General features: G+C 44.2%; 2 protein-coding genes across 5 annotated transcripts in view; both read right to left on the bottom strand.

Annotated features, from left to right (window-relative positions):
* Positions 1–264: 264 nt before the first annotated feature.
* Positions 265–10,946, bottom strand: si:ch211-156j16.1 (uncharacterized protein LOC564557 homolog). The gene is made up of 4 exons (XM_037105575.1): positions 10,501–10,946; positions 3,803–4,219; positions 3,484–3,589; positions 265–1,971 (listed from the first exon to the last, which is right to left on the bottom strand). Exons 1-4 carry the CDS (start codon positions 10,562–10,564, stop codon positions 1,965–1,967), a joined length of 594 nt encoding a protein of 197 aa, XP_036961470.1. The 5' UTR covers positions 10,565–10,946; the 3' UTR covers positions 265–1,964.
* Positions 10,947–12,190: 1,244 nt separating this feature from the next.
* Positions 12,191–27,852, bottom strand: part of LOC119023276 (forkhead box protein J3-like) — a 68,721-nt gene continuing 53,059 nt past the window's right edge. For 2 of the 4 annotated variants that reach the window (XM_037105083.1, XM_037105084.1), the window contains exons 8-13: positions 24,616–24,832; positions 20,936–21,214; positions 18,307–18,411; positions 16,762–17,025; positions 16,030–16,158; positions 12,191–15,148 (exon numbers count right to left, since the gene is read on the bottom strand). In XM_037105083.1, coding sequence (XP_036960978.1) covers positions 15,021–15,148; positions 16,030–16,158; positions 16,762–17,025; positions 18,307–18,411; positions 20,936–21,214; positions 24,616–24,832 — 1,122 coding nt within the window. In that variant the 3' untranslated portion in view covers positions 12,191–15,020. The remainder of the gene's footprint in view (positions 15,149–16,029; positions 16,159–16,761; positions 17,026–18,306; positions 18,412–20,935; positions 21,215–24,615; positions 24,833–27,852) is intronic. The other 2 variants (XM_037105085.1, XM_037105087.1) reach the window with 2 other exon arrangements.

The following is a 27,852-nucleotide window of genomic DNA, read 5'->3' as shown; positions in this document are numbered from 1 at the left end:
TGGATCACACTTAGACACAGAAAACAAGTGTCATGAGATTTTAACTGTCTCGAGCATGTCGGCCTGACTCAAGCCTTAATACAGTGCTGCCCAGGAATGTGTTGACTTTTAGGCGTTGCCACGTTAACGACGTGATCTAATTAATAGGAAATGTCTGCTGGGAATAAACAGCTATTATAAAAAAAAAAGGTATTGAGGGATGTTCCCACACACAGAAGGGCAAAAAGAGAGGAGGAAGAGACAGAGAGAGACATACTCTGCGGAGTGTTTTTCAGTTTTTTATTGAAACAATATGAACAAGAAACACTGCAATTAAATTAAAATGGTTCAAACAAATCAGATGGCACAAATTAAAGACCTAGAAGACTGATAATGTGTGGCAAAGCAGAAGGGAGGAAACAAACACATGTCGTTGCAAACATTTGCAGTGTCTAAAGCCTATTCATTAAACGTTACATCACTCATTCAGTGCACGTATTAAACGAGTTTGTAAAGCAAGCGGAGCTAAGCTGAGACTTCATTATTTGTACACCCATTTAGCACACTTACAGTTGCAAAAAACAAACAAAAAAAGGGGGGGGGGGGCATTGCCGCCTAACTCTGTGCACTAAAACCAAGTGCAACTATAAAATGTCGTCCTGTGCACGCAATCTGGGGTTAGCACAAATTAAAGACTGGATGGCTTGCTCTGGTAACTATTAACAGAAGTACTATGGATTCATTGTCGACACAATCACTATGTCTAATAACCGCCGGCCGCGCGTGAGCCTTTACAAGGAGCAGGCCAGAAGTCATCAGAGCTGTTTTCTTTTTTTTTTGGAATGGGTGGCAGTTAAAAAGTACAGTCAATTCACATTAATAATGCACTTCAAAAGTTTAAATCCTCCTAACTACCTAGAGAATACCAGAGACAGTGGCACAAACCCTTCTGCTAAATTTCACAGATATGTATTAGGTTTTTATATGTCAGTGTTAAAGTGGGCAGAATGTCACGTTACTCTTGCGAATGAGGGTGCCCTTTTTTCCTTTTCTTTCTTTCTTTCTTTCTTTTTTTTCCCATTCCCGTTAGCCTCACGCGAGCCCCCCTCAGAGCTCATGGGTGTCACGTCAAATAAACGACTTCTGCACACGGTGCTTCATACAGTCGGCCGAAACGTCACGCGGGATTTCTGGCTGCGTGAGAAAAGTGAGGGTTTTTTTTTTTTTTGCTGGTGCTCAGGGGTGCTTTTAAAAAGGTCTGTTAGCCACAACAATAGCCTGCATGTACTGTGTATTCCATATTATCAAATGCTAGCCTATGCAACATGTGAGAAAGTCATTAGCTGTATACTATGTAGTCCCCTTGCATTGTATATACATCCTGTGGAATTTGTAGCAGACTCTCCTGCTCCCACCGTCCTTTGTGTGCTTAATTTCCTTAAGGTTTGTCAGTATTTTTTCCTCTCAAACATCCATGCAAATCCAAACCACTCTTTAAAGGAGAGATTTTACCCCCAGGTGTCAGATAATCCCCTACTGTTCTTTCTCCCTCTTTTTTTTTTTTTTTTTTCTCAACAATGCATTTGAAAAGGCCTGAAAATTCTCGGCGACATCCTGCTGTCACCTTGTTTTGTTCTCTCCGAGGGTGTAGGGGAAGATGGAGCCTTTTATATCAGTGGGGGGGGGTTTGGGGTTGTGTGTTGGGGTGTGTGGGGGAGGTCAGGGAGGTAGCTGGGGGGTTGGCGGGGGGGAGGTGAGGATGTTTGCTCATGTAGCCCCTCTTGTCTCACATACATACAGTACATACATAAACACACACAAGCCTCCCTTCCCCCTCTCGTTTTTTTGGCAACAGTCCAGAGTCCTGGTTAGATTAGTTTAGTTCTGGTGTCGTGCTCGGTTTAATGGTCGGAAATGGCGTCACGGCTCAGTAGTTCAGAATTTCCAGAACTTTGCACGCTCCTGCTGCTTGGCCTGCTTTTTCCTCAGGGGCTGTGGGATTTTAAAAAAAAAAGAGAGAGAGAGAGAAAGAAAAGAAATGAAATAGAAATTGTCAGTTTGTAGTTGAAAAAGTCAAATAGAGTCATGTCATTGTGTATTATTCAGTTTCTCACACAGACGCCAACAAAATGGGTGGTGAAAAAAAGCTGGTTTGTAAATTAAATTTAAAAGATTAAAAATATTAAGGGTAAATATACAGAAAAGAAACAACTTCAATAAGATTAAATAAGAGACGTGTTTTTAGCAAAACCTTACAAAAATTGAGACATTTTCTTTTGAAGGAATATTGTTTGGGAGTTGACGAGATTAGTTTGGGGACTACTGTTGCCCCTTTCAGAGCGTCACTTAAGTCAGCAAAGATCTTAAAGGTCCCATTCTGTAGGAGGTGAGATTTTCAGGTCTTTTGTTTTTCCCACATAAAGCAGTCTGAAGTTGCCCTACAAGTACTGTAAAAGTATCAAAACGCTTAATCCACAGTTAAGTCGTGAGAAAAATCACGTGTTTTTGCACCTTAAAGCATGAAAATGAGCATAACATGGGACCTTTAAGATGATATACTGAGAAATAAACTGTAAATAGGCAAATAAACCAAACTGGAAAGACTGATAATTAGAATAAAAAAAAAAGAACTGAAGTTGACGACTTTGTGTTGCTGCTCCACTTCTGACAAACACAAACCCTCTGTTGACATGAAAACCAGCCCGCTTGATGACCACTGGCCACATAGACAGACACTGAGTCAATAAACAAGCCAATTTCAAGGCCAAATAGAGCCACTTGTCACCATGAATGCCCAATTTTTCCCCCTCGGGCCACGGGGCTGTGCGTCAGAAGAGAAGGCAGCGACGAGCATCAGGCTCATGTGAGTGTTTTCTTTGGAGGGTGGGGGGAGGACATCTGTTACACATTTTACACGAATTAGAATCATGATGGGCGAGGGGTTATAACAATTAGCGGAGAGAATCAAATGGACATGTACAGAAACCAGAACGCTCTCTTTTTTCGCCGGTCTTTTGTTCTTGGCGGACCTGTGACACAAGAAACATTCATCGTTAGCGCAGACATGCAGCTCAAGACGGTATTCTCAGAGGGGGAGGCTCGCGCGCCGTGGGAACACTGTCGCTTCTGATGGGACCCCTTTTGCTCTCATGAAGATCGGTCGCCTCTCGGACGCGTCTAACAGCAGAGACCAATTATGGTCAAAATGCTACCACAGTTTGTGCTGGGCATGCGAGGTCATCTTATCACACGGAGCAGCTCTCCCTCCCCCTGGAGCCATTACATCACTGCCTGTGTTATTTCATCACAGGATGTGTCCGTGATGACTAAAAAGCTCACGCTGTTTCACTCCGTGTTTACAGGAGAGCCAGAGGTGGTGACTCACCGCGCAACACCGCGTTTGGTTGTTTCTGAAACAATGACAATAAACATCTATCCTGTTCTAACATTTGTTCAACTGGCTGCGTTAACGTGGATTCCGCCGCCCCGAGGTGAGGTACTTACGAGTATTTGCCCATCCTCCTCACGGCAGCGATCACCACGGCGATGAGAATGACAACTGCCAACAGAGCGCCGATCACGATGCCGGCTACCTGGCCAGATGACAGGCCTGCAGGACAGAGAGTCGAGAGTTCAGGTTTTGAAACTACCACCCTTCATGTCACATGTAGGCAAGTGGATCCCACGCCATCTATCTATGGAGGAGATCAATAACATCTCTGACAGGGGGAATAACATGTTAGGCAAAAGAGGGAGAAGGGTCACATTTGAAGAGATTCCGCATGTCAGTCGATAGTAACGCCTGTCTTCAAGCAATCCTCACCTTCAACCTCAACGTAGAGCACCTCCTCCTCTACTTCGGCGGCTGACGTCGGCACCACAGGGGGGTCCTCCCCCTCTGCTTCATCGGTGGGGGCAGGGGCCTCCACCGCAGGAGCCTCGGTGATAAGCTGCTCTGGTGCTGCAGCCGTAGAGGCGACAGGCGCTTCTGTGTCTGCGACGGGCTCCTCAGTAAGGACTACAGCGGGCGCCGCCTCTGTTGCAGCCTCTCCTGGAGCTGCTGTTGCAGCATCTATTTCAGCTGCTACTGCAGCATCTGTTACGACCTGGTCTTGGGCTACTTCTGCTGCTTCGGTTGCAGCAGGAGCACCAGTGACGAGAGATAAGTCCAACTTTGGACCCTCTGTAACGGTAGGTAAGTCTCCCTCATCTCCAAGGTCTTCAGGGAGAGCTGTGGGGCCTGGAGAGAGAAATAAGTCGTCACGGATGGGTTCAAATCCAGGTGTAATGTAGGAGTACAATCTGTTGCTGTGGCTGTGGATTGTTTTGTTGTTATTGTATACATGTAAAAACATTTTTTTCATGTTTCGAGTTAGCTCAAAAATGTCCACAATACATAATATAAGGCTGTAAGGGTTGTAATACTTTCAAAACAAGAATGTTGAATTAGATTCAAAGTGTTTAATGTCATGAGCACAGCAAAGAAGCATGATTCCCTGGACAATGAAATTCTTCCTTGGCTCTCCACAGAATGCCAACAATGCAAAAAGAAATATATACAACCAAAATATACAAAATAAAGTAATTTTGTTGAGGTATATTTGTTTTCACAGCCAGCACAACACAAAAAACATACCGATATACACAATTGAATGATTGTCCAGTCCTATATCATTTTTTCATATTGACCCACTACATTGTTCTGCCTCTTGGTTGTTTATATTAAGTTCAGTAGCAGGACAAAATGTTATGTATGGATACAATGGAGGTCAAAGTGAATATGCTAAATAATTAGATCCCTCCCTGACATGATGGTGCGATGACGTGACCTTTCCTCTTTCTCATACTTGTAACATGGCTACCGTAAACGGGTGGCCACCACGCCCCATGACTTCATTAGAAGGATCCCTACCCCTCCCCTTCTCCATCCTGTCTGCGTTAGCGCATTGGTATGCCACATCCTCTGCCTCGCTCCCAGCTGACGTGCGAGGAGAGCACGGGATGGCTTGTTAACCCTCAGACACTTAACATGTGCAGCCTTTGAAGGGTGGGGCTGCCGAGGACGACGCCTGATCGTGCGCCCCTGAACCAAATCTTCTCCGGGAGGCCTGATGAAGGGAACGTCCGACGCAGATCGGATCTCGAAAGCATCTTTAACTTCTGTTTCTCTTTCGTCATGATTAGAAAGATTTATAAGCATCCTGCATGTCTTCTTTGGATGCTGAAAATCACATTTCGCCAGAGCTCAGAGGACTAAAATGGAGGCTCTCGTTTTGCACTTAGCGACTGTATAAAGACGTGTTTTCACCCTTGTGTCTCTCATCAAAGTCTGGACTGAGAAGCGGCCTGACTTCAACCTAATAATTTCCTTCCAATAACCCAAGCTCCATCCTCCCATCATCCCTCCCAGCCACAACTGAAAAGCCCAGCCTGGACAGCGCTGCTTCGAAAATTAAGGAGGTAGATTTTCACTGTGGCACTCAAATTACGGTCTGCAGTTAACTTTCCACTGACAAGATGTTGGCCCGAAATCGCTTCTTCTGCTTCTCCCTCAAAACGCTCTGACTCCAGGGAGGCAGAAACAAGCGTCTCTAAACTTAGCAGCTGACATCATGCTCTCTTCCCTCTCCGTTTTCCCTCCGATTGTTCCAAATACTTGAAATAATAGAGAATACTTTACAAGGGTAAAAATAACGCTGAAGAATGACTGGACTTGTCCAACAAACGGTGCAGTTATTCCTAGTCCCCGTGTCGGCTTGCGGGTTCATTAGGAACAGGCGGGGGTAAATATAACAAAACATTTGTTCCCACGGGGTACAGAAGAGGGGGGATTTTCAAAAGGCAACGCAGACTGTTTGTTTGGAACGTCTGTAAGCGATGATAAAACGGTCTGCGCTTCACAGAGTATGGCCGTACGCTATGTGTAATCGCCCCCTCAGCCCCCTCTAACAATTGGTTCATTATGTGTACGGTTCCCACAATTAGCTCAGAGTAGTATTTCCTCCCCACTGTGCTCACGAACCCGACTGCAGCTGCATCAGTGAGTAACACGGTGAGACTGTTGCGGTCTACATCCTCTCCTCTCTCCGTTCCTTTTAATCTACTCCTCGTCCGTCCCTTCGCCCCATGACCCTGCCACTCCCTAAGGAGAGGTTTGTTACCGCTGAAACCTTTGAGAAGGGCTGAATCCCTGGAGAGAAAGCGAAAGGGAGGGCAGGAGGGGTGGAGGGGAGCTCAGAGGGAGCAGAACCTGTGTCCCTTCTGCCGCTTGATTTTACACACTGAACATTGGTCTCTGGTTTGCTCGCAGCAAGAAGAAGTGTGACTGTGCGCAGCGGTTAGCACGCCTGTGAATTAATCCTCAGGGGGGTTGCAGCGCATGGGTCAGATCCAGAACAGGACCTCCTGACGCTGGTGAGGTTATCTACCAACACAGCGGGGCTTGAGCACAGGGCACACACTCGCGCTTACCATGATGACGACAAATTCAAAAACCCTCAGCTCAGCTCAACTCTGCGCACCGCTCAGCAAGTAAAAACACAGCCGACTTGGAGGCGCTCCCACTTTTTCTTTTTCATTCTTTCAACCCTAGACTGAGAAACGTTTATGTAACTGCGGCGCTGTCCTTATTATTCCACATTTTCAGTGGAGCAGCCAGGTCATTTTACCCGCGATTACATCACTGTGACCACACACGCTCCCTCGCATGAAACAGCCTGAAATCATCCTGGTAATTAACAAGCATCAGCAAGTGGCAATGGGTTCATACGGCAAGTGTTTATGTTTGTGTGTGTGTGTGTGTGTGTGTGTGTGTGTGTGTGTGCGTGTAAACCTATGGCTGCCTCGGCCACTGAAAACTTCCCCCACTCCTCTTAAAGCCCCGCTCAGTCCAAACTGTGTTTTTCCTCTTGTTCCTACAGGTGAATGTTTGAGCTTCACTTTGTCGAGTGATGCAGGCGCAGACTCTGACACTAGAATGCTGTTTTCACATTCAGTGCTGAACGTGTGAGGGTTCTCTGTGCTCATTTAAGATCTGATATTAAGAGGCGGGCCAGCGTGACATCACAAATAGCTCTGAAGCCGAGCCCGGTCCAGTATTCAGCAAACATGAGTGTGATTTGGAAACCTGAAGCCTCCAGTTCAGAAAACAACTTACGGTGCAGTAGGAGACATCCCGTGTTGGGCAGTTAAACTCGAATTTTTAATGAGGGGGAATGAGTAGGGGCCATTTTAAGTTTTCTAATGGGGTGATTATACGTTTTTCCTACAAAAACTAAGTCAGACACACATAAGAGAATTTTTAGGGAAGCTGGAAGACGACATTCAGGACCCAGAAGGAGCACAACAGGTGGGAAGTGTTGACGCTGTCTGTCAAAGAACAGTAATTCAAATACTAATACAGCATCATAATTTTAACTGTAAATGGTGCTGGGTTAGAAATTTCCCTCACACAAGGTTGAATGATGGGATGTAGATACACAGGAGGGGACAGAGGCAGGCAGGCAGGCAGGCAGGCGGAAAGAGATAAAAAGTGGCAAAGGGAACACGGCGAAAAAGCTGGGAGAGAGAGGTGGAGGCACCCATGTGGGGCTTCAGTCCAGCCTGGCACAAACAAAACCTCCAGAGAGAGTGAAAGACTGAGGGAGGGGACACGGCGATATACAGTGCGAGACAGGAAGGAGGGAGTAGCGGCCTCCATCCATTACGATCACAATCAGCTGTCACTGAGCCCCCCCGTCTGTGTGTGTGAGCCAGCTACTAATTCACAGCCCCGTGTGGGAGGGAGAGGGTCCGTGTGCAGACGGTGTGAGGGAGTGTGAGAGCGTCCACCTTCGGAGACCAGGAATGTTTTCGCAGCGCCGGAGGAGGGAAACGCAGAGAGAGACAGGCGCCCTGCCCACCTCCCCTGCCGCCCGGCGTGGACTCCCCCCCCGCGCCGGGCGGCAGGAGTCAGCTGTGGAGATGCCGGGGCGTGCCATGCAGTGCACGTGGGGGGATTTCATGCAGGAGACAAGAGTGGAATTTTCTCAGCCCATCTTATCGCCACGCAACACAATGAGCGTCCACACTCGCACAGGGGCTCATTTTTTCCCCTCGCGGTCCAACTTAGATAGGAGGACAGGCAACATCTGGATGCCAGGGGCGGTAACTGGTCCAGACTGAGCTCAAGTGGGCCTTTAATCGTAGGCCTAACAGGTCTGATTACATTCCTAAAAATGTAGTGAATCAGGGCAGGGATGACATGAAATGAAACCACAGCATGGCATCACTCTTGAACTCCAGATAAAAGCAACGCTCCTGACCTAGTTTTTCATAAAACGGGCCTCTTAATGTAACTCTAATCATCCCTCTTAACCTTCAAATCCAACTCCCACATCATAAAACACCCGCCCAGTTGTGTAAGTGTTCCTTTAGTCAGCAGCTCTACTTCTTTTTTTTTTCCTGACTGTCTCTTGCACCATGGCTCACCCTGAAACACACGTAGGTGCTAGAGATATGAGACATTTGTGTCAGTGCTCACAGAGGAGACACACACACACACACACACAAAAAAAAACTCCACAGGGAGTTCTGGGCCGTACCCTGAAGCCCTGCTACAGTCTCGAGTCGTCAGGGCTCGGTGCTGGCCAAAAATGGCCTCACGCTCCTTTCCATAAACAGATGTTTCTTTCTCCTTGTGGAAATTTTTTAAAGTATGACTGAGCGTTTTTCGTTTTCTTCTTCCTCTCAAAACGATACACAGTTGACGTGAGAAGCGCCCCTTTCGTCACACTCCTTACCGGCATGCGCCTCATATTTGGAGCGTGAGCGCAACATTCGAGGCTAGAAGTGGGCACGGACAAAGGGCATTGACCTCTCCCTTCAGCAGCCAGATGTGACGCCGATGTTATAGGCCCAGAGAGGCAGACAAAACTCATTAAGGAGGAGACCAGAGGAGGTGGGGGCAGCGGTGTGAGGGAGGAGGTGGGGGGTTTTACAGGATACATGGGGTATGCTAGTTAAGTAAGCAGGCGTGAGGGAGTTAAAAGACCCCATTTGTGAAGCGGTTTTCTTTGTTTCACCTCTGCTTTGCAAAACTGAGACCACTGAGTCCAGATCATTCACACTTTCTTTTTTAGAGTAAACCTCCATGGAAATGGTGCAGGCATGTCGTCTCCAACCGGTAAAGGTTGTTGTTTAAGAATAGTCCCAGCCCCTCTCTGCTGCCCCCGTGTCTACACCAAGCCTGTCCCCCAGGGACTAGACCCATCAAGCTGGCGCAGGGGAAGGGAAGTTGGAGAAAGGCGGAGGACTGTTAAGAGATGGGGGGGCTTCAAGTGAGTGTGTGTGTGTGTGTGGGGAGGGGGGGGCTTCAAGTGGTAAAGCTTGATACCCCACCAAAGATGGGTAAATGCCAAGGGGCGGCGCGCCGCACGGTCTAACAACATGCGGGGAAAAGAGGGTGGGGCACCTCTTAAAGCTCATCACGTACCGGGTGTTCTCTCTCTTCCCGTCCCTTGCTCCTCTCTCTCATCCATATGACCCTCTTAAATATAGAGCCTCTCTCTATTAATACTCACACGCAAACCAGCCCTGCCCTACAGTTCCCTCAGGCCTCAGCCACACGCCCACCGGGCCTGCCTGCTTCCTCTGGGCAAACACTGCTGCTGGTCAAGGAAAAGGGAGGAAGCAGGAAGGAGGGAAGAAAGGGAAAACATACGTACAGAGAGAGGGGCAACGGATGCAGGGAGAAATATCAGAGGAAAAGGAAGAAAGAAGCTGCAACATGAGAGAAAATGAGAAGATCAGGAGTAAAGTGAGAGGAGACAGAGGATAAGCTTTCAGTTAAATGTGCGCGGTGTATGTTACAGTTTACAGCCGGCCCCCCCCTCCGCCTCCTCTCCCTCCATCCCTCCCTGTGCATGAGCACTGCTTTTGGGAACCGTCCAAAGGATATTCCTTTCTTCTCTTTGGCAGTGCCAAGAATTAACAGACACGAGGCAGCAGAGCTCCTGCTATTACATCACATTTCTCTCTCGCGTGTTCAAATCAAACTTTTCCTCCTGTCCGGTGCTCACAGCGGGGCAAAAAAAATAAATAAATAAATAAAAAAAATGAGATAGCAAGACAGAGGGAGGCCAATTGCTTAAAATCAACACAGACCGACCGTTTGAGTCGCCCCCTCTTTGTTAAATTAACACCTTCAACCAGAGTTTTACTCTCCCATCAGGGGGATTCTCAGTTACAATGGAACATATGGCAGTTGTCAGAGGCAGCTTACAGCGATGATTTAAGAGTGAACATGTTACAAAAAAAAAAAAAAAAAAAAGCAAAATACTTGAGTGCAATAATTTAATTCATTAGGCACACGTTGAAAATTGAGTTTATTCTACCTTCTGGAGGCAGCCTCCATAGATTTATAGTCCAATCAAACAGGGATTAAAAGCAGACAAAGAGTGGTGTGGGCACATGGGAGGCAGAGGGAGTGAGGGGACACAGTGTGCTAACAGCAGGGACGGTGATCGCACAGGCTTCACTTACTTGCATGGGTGAGGGCGCAGAAAGGGCCAGCCAGGGCCAACAGGAGCAGCAGCTGAACATTCATGGTGGTGAAAACGTCTCTCCTTCACTTCAGTCACAACCTTCGGGGACTCCCTTCAGGGGCAAAGAGCGCGACACCAGAGCCCTCGCACACGCTGCTGCGCACACGCCAGACGCACACCGACCGGCCTCTCCGGAGGGGAAGGGTTAAGGACCGAAATAAAAAAAGGAGAGGTCAGGAAGGAAAATAAAGTCTTCAGGAGAAGTTTGGGCCAGAGGATCCCCTTTAAGACTTGAGGAGAAGACAAGCGGCCTTGCTCTCACAGCTGGAGGAGGGAGACAAAGAGTGGTGGAGGGATGTAAAGAGGACAAGAGAGGAGAGAGGAGCTCTGGCCACTTTGAGGAAGTGGAGGGAAAGAGAGAGAGAGAGAGAGAGAGGGACTGGCACACAGCAGGAGAGAGAAAAGAGAGTGTGTGAGTGACTGAGCTGGGAGTGGAGGAGGGGTGCTGCTGGTACTGGTGGCGGTGGGCTGGGCGGGTTGAGGAGCAAAGGGGGCAGGTTGGGCTGGGAGGAGGGCGTCTGGATTGGGGCAGTAAGGTGGTTTCAGCCCTCGTGGTCCGGCCCCGTGGAGGACGTGCTCTGCTCTTGGAGCGCAGCCAGCCCTTCTGTTTGCAAACCCCGCAATATCAGCAACACACACACTTGGAAACAGGCCGTTAACTTATTAATCAAGACGGCGCAGACTCCTCGAAACACAGCGCGACAGGCCGGTTCATGCCAGCAGAAAGCAAAGGCAACCAACTTTTTAAATGCTCTCTGAATGAATGGAGCGAGGTGTAAACAGAGCTGCGAGCTGTCTCTCATAATCCTTAATCACACAGCCAGGAGCCAAGAAAGTGTCTGTCGTAGGGCACAGCTACACTACAAGCTACCTCTCACCATCTTGGGCAGACAGTGAGTGACACAAGCATCCGCAATGCATCTGTATCGATCCTCTGAATAATCAATAGGGCAGGGAAAAGAAAGTCGCAGCACGCATCTGCTGCTGACACACAGCAGCAAAAGAGAAAGAGCTGCTCTTTTTAAAACAGGTTTTCCCCATGAAAAGGAGCCGTAAATACAGTTAGAACATTGTGTGACTTTCACACAGGCGAGCATGGGTGGTCTGCTGAGCATACATGCGATGGAGGGCAAACAAACTGTTGCTTGGCACTAGGCTGACACCTGTTGGACAACACCCCGCGAGGGTCCAAAACAGCATGAAGCCAAGGGAGGAAAACCAGAAAATGAAGAATCCTCTCTTTGTTTTAGTCGTGTTTAAAGGTGCTTTGAGTAGCTTTGTGGAATACATTTTAATCAGCAAACTAAATAAACAAACTCTTTGATTTAGTGACGCAATTTCACACTTTTTTTGTGTTGTCTTTGATGTTGTTTATATGTGGTGGACCCTGCTATCTTTCTAGCTTGAAATGGTGTTCTGGGGACCTTATTTTCCTAAGAGAGCAGCTTGTCAGTTATGGAATTAATACATATTTCTGTGTCTCTATTATTTCCTCATCAATAATGTCATCTCAATAGTCAATCGATTGTCATCTAAAGCGCAGATATTGTCCTGGTTCGTCTTTAAGTTGTTTCTGAAGGTATTATCTGATTCCCATGGCTGATGAAATAACGACAGGAGAAGCGAGGTTAGCTCAGTAAAAATGGTCAATGACATTTTAATAAACACTGAAACAGATTTGAACCGTTGAACCGCCATACACAGATTATTCATGACACACAAAACGCCAATGCCAATTTTTTTTGTTCATCACTTATTTACAATATACTGAAGGTATGTACATACTGTGTCTCCTGAAGGACGAATAATAAAATACTTTCTCTCCATTTTTCTGTTTTCTTCTCATCAGTCCGTGTTTTTCAAGGGCAAACGTAGGAGTTACATACTTGTATTTACAAGGACAACAACACACAAAACATACAAGTTATATATGCTGGTCACTGTAATACAGCATTTAATGGCAATAATAAAGAGTATTTTTTTTTTTTTTTTCCCAGTATGAGACCTTGTATTGACCATTAGAACAACCACTGAGATCTTCCAAACCAAAGAGCAGTTTAAGGCCCCATATTTCACTTTAATACCAACAAGTTACTTGTTTCTTTTGAGTATCTTTTGAGCTGTACGGAGCTGTATGCTAAAAGGAAATCAGAGACTACACACACTTGTACACACAGACAAAATTAAACATCACAGTAAAAAAAAAAGGAAGTTGAGCATTTGAAACCTTTTATTTTAGTCTTTGTTCCTTTGCTGCTGATTTATTATCTTTTTTAAAATGTCTTTATAAAACAAAGAAGTTAAAGGTTCACGGTTTTCTTTTATTTCTCTCACTCGCTAAGATGCGATCAAGTTTGGTGCTGTGCAAAAGAACTGCTCGTCATCGCCTGAGCGAGGCATCTTAAAACAACGTCCGGCCTTCGCTGCATCGTCATAATCAATAAGCACCTTCCCAAAACTATAAAACCTTGAAAAACTGAATCATACCTCAGGAAACTATGTGTTTTTGTTGAGTCGAAGTCTAGCCAACGTCTCAATTTTATTGTAATTAGTGGCTATAGTGGGAGCTGCTGAGAAGCTTATGCCGTAGTATTTTATATCAGTTAGCTTATAAACTTGACAGATGAAGCTTTGGAGGACAGTAACCAGGAGGCTCGCTGTTTCGCCAACAGGAGGTGAACACTGAGCACCATATGACACGCAGCAACCTCACACACAGACATGTAAATGGCTTCGTGTCGGTCTGACGTGGTATGTGAATGTAACACCCTGAGAACATGGCACTATGCACTATTCCACACACACAAATAATGACTTTTTAAATGACAAAAATAAAGAAGAACAAAGATCAAGACAGAACATATTGGCTGAATCCAAATGTCCACCCTCTGGACTCACATGGAGTGAATAGAGTGATGCGTTCACTGTCATTGCGTGAAGTTTGCGAGGCCAAAACACAACAATAATGAAATGCATTTTGATGCACCTCTATTGCCTATATGTCAAGTTTCTGCATCATGACAAGGTTGGATATAATATCTGTCCTACATATTATTATTATTTAACAATGTAATAAAGTTTTTTAAGTCGGCAACTGGAAAAACTATGTCACATCCATACTCAAATTGTATTGTGGGTAATTAAGGCCTAGTCCAAACATATGCAGGTAGTTTTGAAAACGGGGTATTCAAAAAGAAGTGACCTCCATCTTGACACGAGGCACAAATGCTCCAATATCATATGTCATAACACTCCCTCCAGCATAGGGCTAGATACACTGATAATGCCCAATTAGGAGACGAAAATGGGTGTCCATGTAATTTTTTCCCCAAATTTCTGCCTGTCAAGACATAAACACTGTTTTTTAAATCAGAGTTTCTTAATATCTTAACCCTGGGAAGAGTTTCTCTAAAGGTTTGTTTTTTGTGAGCTGCAATGCGATTTGCATTTGTAAAAAAAGCCAAAACACGGAAGAAACTAAGTTTAAAGAAATACCTGTGCATGTGTGGAGACGGACTAAATTCGTTGAAGTCTGCACCCTGAGCGGACTCTGTAGAAGCCTGCAGATTGTCCACTTGAAGGTCTGTGAGGACTGGAGGAATTGTGGGTTTGGACGGCCCCTCAGCACTCACAGACTTTCTGGGAATGCGCCAGCCTGAAAGTCTGCAAGACCAGTGAAGTCCGGACACTTGGATACAGCCATTGTGATGCATAGAATGTAGGCAATGGAAGCTATATGGTGCCTGTCGTAACCAGCAGGTGGTGCTCCACTCAACCGTTACTGATTCAAGTTGAACAGCTAACAGCCATCATTATTTTCTCCTTCAAAAATCCTTCCTCTAACCGTAGTTGAACTGCAGTGATGCCCCCAGTATTGTAGAGTGAACAAAGGATTAGAAAAGAGAATGAGATAGTGAGACCTGCTGAATGTGTGCGAAAGACGCTGATTCTCTTTGCAATGAGTTTAGTGAACACAAGCCTTTTCTTTTCATTACAGCCACAGGTGCTGAGACTTTGCAGAACGCACAAGTGTAGCAGGAAACACAAAAGATTTAAACAATTCACAGACAATTTTGACAACACTTTGGCGACTTGTAACCCTGTTGGCACTGTGGGGGTGGGGACAAAACATGAGACACTTCAGAGAGCTTCAGACGTCCTATTTGCTTTGGACGATGCGTTGGCTTGGTCCAATCCTGTGTAAGTCTCGTTTTTTTTTATGATTGTCTTTTGACTCATCATCCATTTGTATCAGAAAAAAAAGGCCAGCAAGATCAGAAAAATGACTTTCCGTGTTTGTTTTTTTAGTTGGATTGTCTTCTGTATTTTTTATCACACAGGTGAAAGGAGTGGTTTGGCCAGTTCCATACCTCACCTGGTGTTACATGTCTCTCTGTCATTTTCAGTCTTTCTCTCTCTCTCTCCCTCTTCACTCGCCTGTTCCAGCGCCGGCTCAGGTTAGACAATGGAGTCCCAGTCGAAGTCGTCCTGGATGTCGTCCGCAGTGAGCATGCGTCTCACCTGGAAGTGTCCTAGAGGCAGCCGGTGTTGTTGCTGCTGCTGATGGCTCAGCTGGCTCAGATGGCCTGAACATGGAAGAAGAGCAGAAGCTTTAATACTTTGAGATACTGTTACACACACACACACACGCACACAAAAACCCTTTTTGTTCATTGTTGAGATTGTGTTTTGCACCATCTCTTGTGCATCTGTTGTGTTTTATGTATTTTAGAGGCCCATCTGGGAACAGGTATTCTAAATTACCTTAGGCTAAAGCTGTGGTGTGTGGCATATACTTGTTGTCCTGGTATGAATAAACATTAAACTAATCAAATAAGCAATTAGTGGAAAATCTGAAAATCTAGTGTGTTTTAAATTCTCACCTACACTGGCTGAAACAACTGGTAATTCTACTGCAGTGCTACATTTAACTTTGTATAGTGTCTCAGTGTTTTAAATGACGTGTTGCATTTTACCTAGAAACTTTTTGATGCCATAACAGACCTTAAATACACAAACGGTCTATGTTTTCATGACTGAATAAACTAAATAAGCAAAGTGACCTTAAAGGGCACAGCTGTTTATATGTGACGGACCCTGCCAACTTTCTAGCTTCACAACTTATTTTCCCCTTAGAAACACATTGTTTTCTCACCTATTGAAAAAATAAATACAATACCACATTAATATCGTTAATATATAAATCCTGAGTTTAAATTTCTTCCCCAAAACTCCATAGCACCCCTTTAAATGTACTGATTTTATACCCAAAGACAAACATACTCAGCCTGTGCACACAGTTGGATTAAATCTACAATGAAAATAATTGGCAGCATATAAGCATTAAATACAGACACTGTCTGCTGGCAAAAGAGGGAACGTTCTGATTCTGACACGCACAAACTTGCAGGGATAGAAACCTGCATACACACACACAAATAATACGTTTCTACCTGCTCCTCCTGACCTGTTAAGTGGGCGACGGAGGAGTCACCTGTCATGGTGGGGGCCGTGTTGCTCATGGGAGGCATGTGGGGGTATCCTGGTGGGCCCATCAGAGAGGAGATGCTCTGTCTCGAGTCCATGTACATGTTCCCTGTGGGAGAACAAACAAAAGGGCAGTGACTAACTGTCAGATTAGTATCCCGACTTTCACACATGCAGAGCGCGAGCTCTCAGCACACAGTTTCACTGCTTTCTTATGCTAAGCCTGAGAAAAATCCTATAGAATGCGCTGTCTCTCTGTGGATTGCCTACTCTCATTTTCATATATCAACTTGCCATGAAGCTGACAACATCCATAATTCCCTTGTAAATCTATATTGTGCAAACAATGGCACAGTGAGGAGAGAGGCTGGAATTCAACACAAGGCATTTGCAGAAACTTTGCTGAGCAAGTATTTGAATTGTAGATGTTTTACTTTTCTTCCACTATATTTTGTTGTATATTTTTAATGCATAACATTTTATTTATTTTACAGCGAGTGAGATAAATTTGTGAATTAGTGCTTTAAAAATCTAACACATGGTCTGCTCGTCTTCAAAGACACTATTCTAACCTTTAATGCTTCAGTAAACTTGACAGTTCAAACTGAAATGCAGGACTTTTATTTTGATGGAATATTTTCATATTGTGGTATTGCTACTTTAAGAATAGAATATGCTGCAAAATATGTGAAACACAGCTCTGTGTGCTGACCCGTGCTGATGTGTTGGTTGTGCTGCCCGTGCTGATTGTGCTGGCTGGCCTTTGGGTGCATAGCCCCATGAGGCTGAGCCGGGTGCTGCGGCGCCGATGGTGGTGTCGGGTGTTGGACCTGAGGTTGGGAGTGGGCAGTGCCCTGAGGGGGGATGACCCCTGTGGCGGTGAAGAACTGGTTAATGGAGGAACACAGGTCGGCCATCTGGGCGGCGTCCAGCGACCAGTTGTTGAGCTCAGCCTGTCGCATGCTTTCCTTCAGACCTAACAGACGGACAGAGGAGGCTTTCATTCAAATATGTCACTTATTTTTACACTTAAAGGGTAACTCCACCAGTTCTCCACATTAAAGTGTGTTTATAGGTCTCGGGGAATACTCCTGCATATGTGAAAAAGGTAGTCTTTTGAGGCTCCAAAAGAAGCTGCTGCATGTAATCTGATAAACTGACTCCCGTGATGTCACTCAGTGGCTAAATTGCATTGTGGGTAATATTGCCACCATTGTGTTGTCCCATCCCAAACCATAAGGTTTTTGAGAATGAGAAGAGAAATGCTGAGTGTAGAGATATCAATAAATCTCTACATCCCTGCATGTGAGACAATGAAACTGTGATCAATTAAAAGGCGAACATGACCACTGTTGTAAGTAGAACGTGATGTTCGTACCGACTTGTATTTCACAGAGACACTTTTGCATTGAATCTTATCTTGTATTTACAGTTACATCTAACAATGCTGCAGTCTCTCCTGGCTTTAACTGTCTCTATTGTTCCACCCGTTCACATTTGAGATGCGCTGAAACGAGACCCTGAACCTATCGCACCTCCTTTTCTTATTCATTACTTCAAACAAAGACACACCTCGGCTCCTATTCAGCAAAATGCTCTGTGATATTCCCCAAAATCTAATCCACACGGCCTGCATCTGGCAGCGACGGAGACGCTTTGGAGGCGAGCCAGAGTCGACGGAGGATGGCATTACGGTGGTGTGAGGGAGGTCAAGCGCTGCAGGAGGAGAGAGGCGGCGGTGCCTGTGTGTGTTATAAGACCAGCCGTCGTCTTCCATCGTGTGTGTGGATGTTTGCCGGCTTTGTGCGCTGACCGTGATAAGAGGCTGTTACTGAGCCGGGGCCTAATTGGATTATTCACATCATACAATTGGGAGGGAGGGAGGGAGACAGTGTGTGTGTGTGTGTGTGTGTGTGTGTGTGTGTGTGTGTGTGTGTGTGTGTGTGAGGGAGAAACAGAGAGTGGAAACCTCTCAGATGCAGGATAATGACTTTTATTAGGCCAGCACTATTACAACACTGGATATTATAATATTGTGCCTCAAGGGCGAGTGTGTGTGAAAGTGCAGAGAGGAATCATAATGGTTTAATCAAAGTAACTGATCGGCATCACAAGCATTTTATCAATTCGGGCTGTGCTGAAAGGGGCAGCAGTAGACAGCTTTATCAATGTTCATTTAAGATGCCGTTCACTGTGACGGCACCGGGACTCTTCGTAGTGTGTGTGAGTACAGTGTGTGTGTGTGTATGTGTGTTACCTTGAAATGGGGAGAGGTCTACGTCAGCCCAGTTGTAGCTGGTAGCAATGCGGCAGCTCTCCTTCAGCCAGTCCAGGTTGGGGTACCAGTCTGATGACATGATGCCTGGGAGAGAGCGCGCGCATGCACGCGCACACACACACACACACACACACACACACACACACACACACGCACGCACGCACGCACACACACACACACGCACATACACACATTTAAAATTAAAGGATAAAGTGAACTAGTAGCTATTTGCACAGTTTGCTCACTTAAAATGTAGATTATCCTTTGGTTGATCGTCCAGTCATTTCACTGTTTATTTTTTTTCTAACTAGTGACACAAAAACCAAAAGCTTTTCTATTAAGAATTATTTAAAAAAGAGAAAAGCAGCAAATTCACACATCTGTTTGACCTTTTTTTCATAGTAACTGACTTGAACTATTAATTCAAACACAAAGCAGTGGATGGTTTTTCTTCTCTTACCTAACAACAAAATGAATACCAAGGTAACATGATGAGTCTGATCAGTGTGATGCTGTTAAATAACCTAAAACCAGGTTAAATGATCCAGACTAATAAGCGGAATTTGTCTCTGCAGCCAACCACAAGGTGGTGTGACTTCACACAAGAAAAATCTCGAGCCGCAGTTCTGCTTCTGGATAAATAAAAAAAAAAAAGAGAGAGAAGGAGATGCTTTCCACCGCCTTCACCGCCACAAACTAAACAACAATACATTCTGAGGCTGTGGATCAAAGACAGAGGGATTGCTTTCATTCATCCTCAGCTTGGTTGAGGGGAATACTAACCCAGATAAATAATGTCTGAATAGTCCCTCTTTTGGCCTGAGAGCTGTGATGCAGAGACACAAAGGAGGAAAAAAAAAAAAAACAATGACTGGGAATATGAGCAGGAAAAGCCTCGATGAAGCTTTGGAGATGCCTGTCTGTATGAGCCCAGCCTCATAATATCAAATGCTCTGGGACCTTACAGAGGAAGACAGTATAATATAAATGCAATGAGTCTGTGCAGACACGAGCCTCTTCTGGTGTTTTGGGGTGAATTGTATTTACACCAATGTGACTTTGGGAGCGAGGAGAGGCAGAATCGTTCTATAGTGTTGTTCTGTATCAAAACATATGAAACCAGAAGCTATACTGTTCACTGTGGGGGCTCATTTCACAAGAATTAGTTAAGGAAAGCAGCAGAGGAGGGAAATTGTTAAAGTGGGAATCAAGGCTTCCAAAGTAAAAGTACTGCTCATTTTTCATCTATTTTTTGTCATAAATAATGTGAGCTGACTGATAGTTGGAGCTCTTCAAATTTTCCATTCAGGAAGGTTGAGGAGATTTAGCAGTTTGAATCAAATTCAGATTCTGGATCAGTTCAGCAACTTTGGAATATCCTGTCATTGCTCTGGTGTAGGGCAAAGGGATAAAGCCTTTGAATAATACTGCAATATTTTGAGGTTTTCCGCAATCGATGATATATACATATATACACATATAAACACACATATATATATGGTTCTCGGTTCTCTCACAAATGATTAACACAATGAGACTTATTCTAATGCTGCAATCACACCACGGCACCAGAGTGAGACCAATTATATTAAAATGGTTACTCGCACGGCACGACCTGTAGCCACACCAGATACATTGAAATGTGCTATTTTTATGGTGCGACATAGTAGCAGCTCATTAACAAGTTAAACTGTGTTGGCTACACAGGCTATTTTCAGTCTGCACTGGTATGAGTTTTATTTTGATTAAACAGCAAATTCTCCATATCTCTTACTTAACTAATTAAACTAGGAAGCCGATGTTGACGGTCTTTCCTTCTTGACTGCTTTTAAGTTGTAAATCACAATAGTGAGCTTAACTTATGAGAGCTATATCAAACTCATGGAAATAACCTGATTTCTCCTTAATGACACTGAAATACTACAAATAACTGTGAAATAACTCAAGGAGTTGCCCATGTAAAGAAAACTTTCAAGTGCAAGTTTAAATTCTTACTGTGTGAAAAATGTTATCATCCTGATGATCTTTTTTTGTGGAAAAAGTAGATGAGTGAGAATTAAAAAACCCCAATTTGGCACATTTCCATCAACTAGTTAGAGCAAAAAAATCAGGCAATGCAAAGTGTAGTTTTGTCAGAGGATGGTGGAGGGTGGTGTAGGCTAAGAAGAAGTGAAGTTTGCGAACCAAGAGATAAAACAAGTTCTTAGTAAAGAAAAGGAGAAACAACAACAGTGATTTTCAATTTTCAAGGGAATGTAGAAATTAATATGGGAACGACAGACTTCTGGGAACATCTGGGAAAATGTCGACAACGGACACAGCTTCTTCTTCTTCCTCACGTGGAGTGGAAACAGCTGGTCAGCTGTGTGAGTTAGATGATCAATATGTCAGAACGTGAAGAGAAAAAGTGTTTCCATCCGTCCTATTAAGCGGTTAACTCTTTTTTTGTATTTTTTTTGTAAATCACGTAAGTTACTTAAAAAATTACGCTGTCTCCATCAACCTTTTGTAATGCGATGTGCCACAGTATCTTGTTTAATATGGTGTTCTGCCAGTAGGTGTCAGTAAAGCCAGTAAACTAATAAAATAATTTTAAAAAAAATCTCACCTGTTGTGGGGCAGGTCTGTCCAGTGTGACTCTGGTGGGAGAGAGACGGGTGCTGCTGGGAATGAGCAGGGTGCTGTTGGTGCTGGCCATGCTGACTGTGCGCCTGGTGCTGGCTGTGGGTGGAGTGAGGGGAGAGGTGCTGCTGAGGGTGGTGGGGGTGGTGCGACGCCTGGCCGTGGTTGTGTTGGTGGTGTCCGCTGCTTCCTGCACTGGGAGAGTGCTGGTAGGAGCAGGCGGTCCGGGCCTGCTGGCTAGAATCACCGGGCATACCCATCAAACCTGACGGAGGGAGAAATACCATTATTATGGCTGAACAAAACTGTAAAAAGATTAAACAAGGTGAAATTTTTCCTGTATTTACACCTACTCATGTCTATGGTCTTTGGGCTCTCTCACTCTCAAAAGTTTACATTTCAATTATTTCATCAGCTGAATAAAACAGTGAAAACCAGTTTTCAGGGAGCGGTGAGACAGATTTATTTTATTTCTTATGTTTCAGCTCCTTGTGCTTGTAAATCCCTGTGCACCAAAATCATCACGGCTTATTCCTCAGGCCTGTTGCCATCAACCCAGCCTGCCAGTTAATATTTTGAGCACTGAAAAGACAGTTGGAAAGAGAACAGTTTTATTATTATTAGTCTGATTTTGTGTGAAAAGTTGTAACTTTCTCAAACAAGAAAAAAAAAAGTTAAATGAACGGAGCTTGGAATAAAGAAAACACTGAGGAAGGTCTGTGAGTGATCTCATAGGAAGCACAGGGAAACTAAGAGGACAAATAAATGATGTAGGAATAAGGCAGCCTCACGGTGTTCAAGCATTTACCTCAGGCAGAAAATAATTATGTCCGTGTCTTGTATTAAACACAAAATTAACTAATGATGAGGCAAACATTTCACTACATATGAGTTTTAGCTTCGGTTTCAATTTTAGTTAAATTACCTTACGGACTGTTTCTAAAAATAAGTAGCCCTAAACAATATAATGATTTTAGCCCAGTGGCCCCTCTGTTGCTAGTTATGCAAATCTCTCTCTCTTTTTCTTACACACACACACACACACACACACACACACACACACACACACACACACACACACACACACACACACACACACACACACACACACACACACACACACACACACACACACACACACACACACACACACACACACGTCGCCCTTACCAAAGTGGCTAGTGGATTTTAGGTTTTCTGATGCACAGACAAACAAACATTTCGTGTCTGGGTTGTTTTTTTGAATGTACTATTTCACCTCACGAGTGTTTTATCTCCTTTACTTTTCATCATGGATACTGACAGCTGCAGAAACTGTCAAATAGGCAGCCGCCTTGTAAAATGTTCAGACAGTGATGCATTGTTGTCTTTTTCCTTCGTGTACAGAGTTGGACCGCGATTCTGCTCTTCTCCTGTGCCGAAAGCAGAACGTCTTGGATTTAATTTACTGTAAGTTTAAAAATGTAAATGATTCTTTGAGAGAGAGCTTTGTTGAGTGTTCAACAATCTATGAAGGTTGGGGATAACCTTCCTCAGAAACTAAATTCCTTCCTGTGAGAACATTTATTCTGAAATTGAGACTCTTTTCACCTTTTCCTTTATCAGATGTGTCCTTGCTTATCGCTCAAAGACAGATACTGGCTGAACAGTTACTGTTGTGATCTCTTCAAAGATCAGTGGAGAGAAACAGAGGTACTTGAGCTCTTTTTGTGACCAACAAATCAGAAGGAAATCGATGAGCATACCGAGTCTATCTGCAACACAACCTCGTGGGTGAATTTTCACTCCTGCCATTGGGGAGTCGTTACGCTTTGGATGCTTGTTAAAGTATCTCTCATTCCAATTCTTTTATTCCCACTGCAATGTGCCTGATCAAGGCTTTCTGAAAAATGCTATTTAGGATTTGATGGAAGACTCTGCACCATTTTTAACTGTCTCCATTGCACTGTCTGTCCTTAATTCATTTGTTGCTTATGTGGAAACATCAGATAATATGTCAAAGCATGGTGGCCATTCAAATAGACACGGCCATTAGGAAAAACAACGGTCAGTCATCACAGCAGAAGTACTCTAGGCCAGCAGGGAGAGCGAGCTCCGCCAACTGCAATAACCAGGGTTTTACTCTGTTAGCAGAGTGTGTCAGTACATGTACTTGAGTACTTTTATTGCTGTGCACTTGTTGTGTTTTCACATTTAACTGCAGCTCACTGTTCAATGCGCGATGTTCTTCTGAACAATAAGTCTTAATTTGCTCAGGTTCTGTCTGTTGCGTTTGCACTTGTTGGCCACTGTAAGAAAGTGAAGAAGATGGTCGTTGAACTTGATGCGAACAGTTATAAATATTTGATAGATTAGCTTGTCTAAACATTTCTGCCTGATACATTTTCTTCTCCGAAGGTGGTTGTTTAACAAAGAAGACAACAACTTCCCTGATAGTAAGCTACTTCACACCATCATCAAACTCTGTCTCTTGTTTTCAGTATTTTGAAACCACTTGTAGAAGAAATTACACACTGAGTGTTTAAAGTCGCACTTTAAAATTAGTTTTCATGCCCGACTTTGCATGTTGCTCCAACTGATGATCGCAAACCCTCATTTATCTGTCTACGGCTCATTTTGTCTGTTCTGTTTGACCCGTAATTCGTGACGATGAAGATGTTTCAGAAAAACAAATGCTCTATCACCTGACTCAGTTACAGTTTACTGTGTGGTCTTGGACTCGCTGCGGTTTTTTCCAAGGGAGACGATGAGCTCCGCCGTCGGGGTGACTCACTGTGACTCAGATTCTGAAATACAATGACTGCTGACACCGTTTCCTGCTAAGCCTCACACTTAATGGGCCCTTTCAAGGATCCGCTAAATCCATTTTCTTCTTCATTTTCTTTCTAGATCTCTGTGTCAAATCTTTTTTTTTTTATTCTTTTTTTTTTCCTTTACTCAACTAGTATTCTCATTGTCTTATCTCTTCTACGTGTGTGCACTACCTGACCGCAAACTGAAGGGGACCTTGTCAGAGGGTGAATCCAGGCAGGCAGCGGTTGCGGGGCTCAACAGAGCGCATCAATCTCTTCGGCTACAGAATGTATGCGTGTGAATGTGTATGGGGAGAAGAGGGGGTGGAGAGGGAAGGTGATAGGAGGGTGGTGGTGGGGGGCTCCAAGAGGGAGGAGGCCCGTTGACCTGAGAGCTTCAGGAAGCAATTAGCAAGATGCTACACAAACTTTAGAACCAATCTAATTAGCTGCTATCAAAGCTGCAGAACCCTTTGCTCTGCTCGACTGCAGATGTGTTTGTGAGCTCTTTTTTTTCTCCTTCTGTTGAATTCTTCCTCTTAATTGCCTTTACTCATTTGACTGAGCGAGCCGTAAAATGCAGATATGCGGAACAACAGATTGTTTTGTTTATTAAAATACAATAGAGTAGGAGTAAGTGTGTGGTGGAGGTTAATACTGCAATGCTTTTACTGTTATGAAAGCAATGTTAAATGATTTCCATTTCATTAGGAGCTTAAGCTTGACAGTTAATTATGTGCACGAAGCCTGACATGGAGGTTTACATGTTTGTTTTTTTCCCACAAACACATGTGTCAATTAAGATGTTTCACAGATACAAGTGAACAGATACACGCTAATCCGCGTACAAAGCGACAGGCGACTCGACACCCACCTTGCTGTGAGAAGGACTGCTCAAAGACGCACTTGTAAAGACTGCGGAAAGAGGCGCTGAGGTCCTCGAAGTCTGAGAAACACAGCTGCTTGTCCCGCGACTCTGGGACAGGCAAACCGTACTGGGGCTGCGGGGGAGGGGGGGGAGGCGGTGGCGGCTGCTGGGCGGGCTGCTGGAGGCTCAGGGACTGAGACGAAGGCTCCGAGTGGCTGCTCACCTTCAAGGCGGACAGAGAGGAAAAAGAGATCAGATGGACGGACTGTGAGAGGTACAAAAAGACAAACAGGGGAAATCGATGAAGGTATTGGTTTCAGAGAAACACATCAAAGGCTGAATTCACAGTGTAGTTGAAGGTGTAAGCTGCTGTCAGACTGATGAATAAACACAGGGCTGTCAGGCACCAAGATGGTGCAGGTTTGACCACAAACAAAATGCACCACCGACCATTAAAGCACCACACTGGCAAATAATTTGCGGTCATGAGCACATTCCTTGAGATCACTGTTCAGTTCAAGTCAAGATTTTCATACTCTATTTCAACATAATACCTATTTGAGTTTGGGCAGCATGGCTCTGCTCAAGTGATAATTTCAAACAAATCTCTGCAGGCTTGACAAAGACCCCCTGACAGGCTGAGATATATGACGTTAAAGAACTCCTGGAAAGATGGCCCTTGCATAACACTGGGCTGTTTATGCAGTAGAGAAACATAGTTATTTCTTAAATTGGTGCTACATGACCAGAGAAAACTGATAAAAGAGGGATGTGGTATTCTCTTTGGCTCAAAAGTTAAAAAATGCAAAAATGCAACTACAAGAATGCACTGCGCTGCACCGGACCAATAAAGTGCTTAGTTCTGGCTCGGCGTCCATTTTGAAACAGGAAACATTTTAGGAGAGAGATAGACAGTTAACAGGATCATGGAGGGGTTTTTGGAGTTGGAAAGTGGTGATTTCAATGTTTATCTAAATTTAATGAGAATGTTTACATATGGGCTGCCTGGTGTTAATAGATATGATAAGGACATTAGGACAGAAAGACTGCATATAGAAGACGTGACCATAACAACTTCTGTACTTCCCTGAACTACATAAAGTCTCAATTACCGAGGCAAACAGCATGAACTAAATTACTGAGCAACCCTCAAGTTACTTTTGGTGCCAACACTAACTTAGCATGAAGGACCAGACAACGAAAAAAAACCTCTCCAAATTATTTGTGAGAGAACAACATGGACGAACTGAAGAGTGTGAAGCCGCTAATATGAGCATTGGATGGGCTGCTACCTGTCAGTCACTGCACGGGGAAGCAAAGTGTTTCAGGTCGCTGAATCTAAATTGAGAGACCTGAATTTCAATTGGGCGAGCTGCATTGTCAAACAGATAAAAAGTCGAATTCAATAATAATCACATTCAGTTTCAAGAAATGCAATTTATTTTCCAATCGTGCTATTCAAAATTCAATTTTCACATTAATACTTCCTACAAATTTTAATTCAGTCATTCAGATGATCATAGCAAATTCAATTTTATGCAATTAGAAAGGAAATTTTAGCTGGCACTCAGTCGTTTCACATAAACACACCGAAAACAGAATACTTCCACCATCCATCCCACAAATACGAGCAATATGCTTCCATCAGTGTGCCTCCGCAAGAATAAGTCTACTTAGCAGGACACATCCCCATAAGATCCACCTCCACCCATTAATGGCAGCGTTTCCATCAACTTTCTTGGAGTCTTTGAGAGCTCTGCCAGTGATGCCGCCAGTAATCACCGTCAGTTAGGAGGGTATCACCTGTGCCAGGTAATGAGGCAGAACTAACCCTGATCCCGCTGGACTAGACCACAGATGAGGTCTGAGGCGATGGAGGAGGAGGAGGAGGGTGGGTGGGTGGGTGGAGGTGATGCAGGGAGGAGGAAAACAAAAGATGGCCTCTAGAAATGAGAGGTTAACGAGATGAGATTGCACTGACCTTTGCTAATGCAGGTGGGAGGTGAGTGGGGAAAAGTGATTGATGGTAAAAAGGTGAGCAGCTGTTACAAGGGAGAAATAATGAAGAGATGGGATTTTTTCAGCGCTCCTGTTATTTTGGACCGAGACTGGCCTTTAGAATTGTATTATATTTGGTTTAAAGGGACAGACACACACCCCTTTGACAAACATATCAAATGCACTGCAAGTCCATCAAAAGGCCCCATTATTACATTAGACTGAACAGAAGTTTAATGACCATGACGGGATAATCAGGCTGTTGCAGCAGAGTGGAGAAACCGAGTGTCCAGATTAAAATAAATAGCGTAAAATCTTACAAAAGCAACAGTGTTTCAAGCATCTTTGTATTTTATCCCCTGGAAGCATGAATTCACTTCACAAGAGGAAAGGGTCCATCATCTGGAGAGTATGAAAGAGCTGGCTACATGTTATATCAACAGCGGCTTGGGTTTTGGATGTTGCTACAAATGGAGGCTTTGGACCTAAAGGAGGCACTACAAAAAAAAATAAGCGGGGCAACAAAACATGAGGACTCTGGAGACCATGAAATACAAAAAAATGTTTTTGACCATGGACCCAAGTTTTGATCAAAGGGAAATTTTAATATATTCGTAGTAGCAGTTCTTGAGCAGTTCTGATCTGGACCAATGTGCTCTGCAGATCAACAGAAGTCTTCAGAACCCTTTTATTTTCAGCCAGTTGGGAGGGAAACTTGATATTTTATTGATGGAGCAAACTGCATTTATACTGTAATTTAAGCATCTTCAAAGGAATCCAAATGTTCAAAGGTTAATTTAATCATCTAAGTTGTAAGTTGTAAATTGTAGTCCCTCTATGCTACACACACAAAAAAACTATGGTTGAGTGTTGACGCTCAGTTCAGGAGTCTCAAAGCCTGAGGAAAGAAGCTGCTTTGTAGCTGATACTTCTGTATCTTTTGCCAGGTGGCAGCAGAATGAACAGACTGTGGCTGGGGTGGATGGTGCCTTTTTTTGTCTTCTGGAATTTAGCCTTCTCAAGTTTCCTTAAGAAGTATTTTTGATTTTTTTTTTTTTTTTACCAGGTTGGTGATGTCTGAAGACCATGACAGTTTCCTTAAACCTAAAATGATTCACCTGGTCCACCTCCGCTCCATTGATGTAGACAGGGGTGTGTGTGTCTTTGCCTCTTTCTTTCTAAAGTCAACAATCAGCTCCTAGGTTTTGCTGACATTGATCAGCAGATTGTTCACTGTGCACCACT

This window comes from Acanthopagrus latus, chromosome 7 (genome assembly GCF_904848185.1).
Source record: "Acanthopagrus latus isolate v.2019 chromosome 7, fAcaLat1.1, whole genome shotgun sequence".
NCBI lineage: Eukaryota > Metazoa > Chordata > Actinopteri > Spariformes > Sparidae > Acanthopagrus > Acanthopagrus latus.
Note: the sequence above shows the minus strand (reverse complement) of the source record. Positions and strands in the feature narration are given on the sequence as shown.

Excerpts from the sequence above, each read along its gene's own strand:
- si:ch211-156j16.1 (XM_037105575.1), bottom strand. The coding sequence starts at position 10,564 with ATGAATGTTCAGCTGCTGCTCCTGTTGGCCCTGGCTGGCCCTTTCTGC. Across the intron at positions 4,220-10,500 it reads CTGCGCCCTCACCCATGCAA|GCCCCACAGCTCTCCCTGAA; the intron begins GTAAGTGAAGCC and ends TTCTCTCTCCAG. Across the intron at positions 3,590-3,802 it reads GCTCTACGTTGAGGTTGAAG|GCCTGTCATCTGGCCAGGTA; the intron begins GTGAGGATTGCT and ends TCTGTCCTGCAG.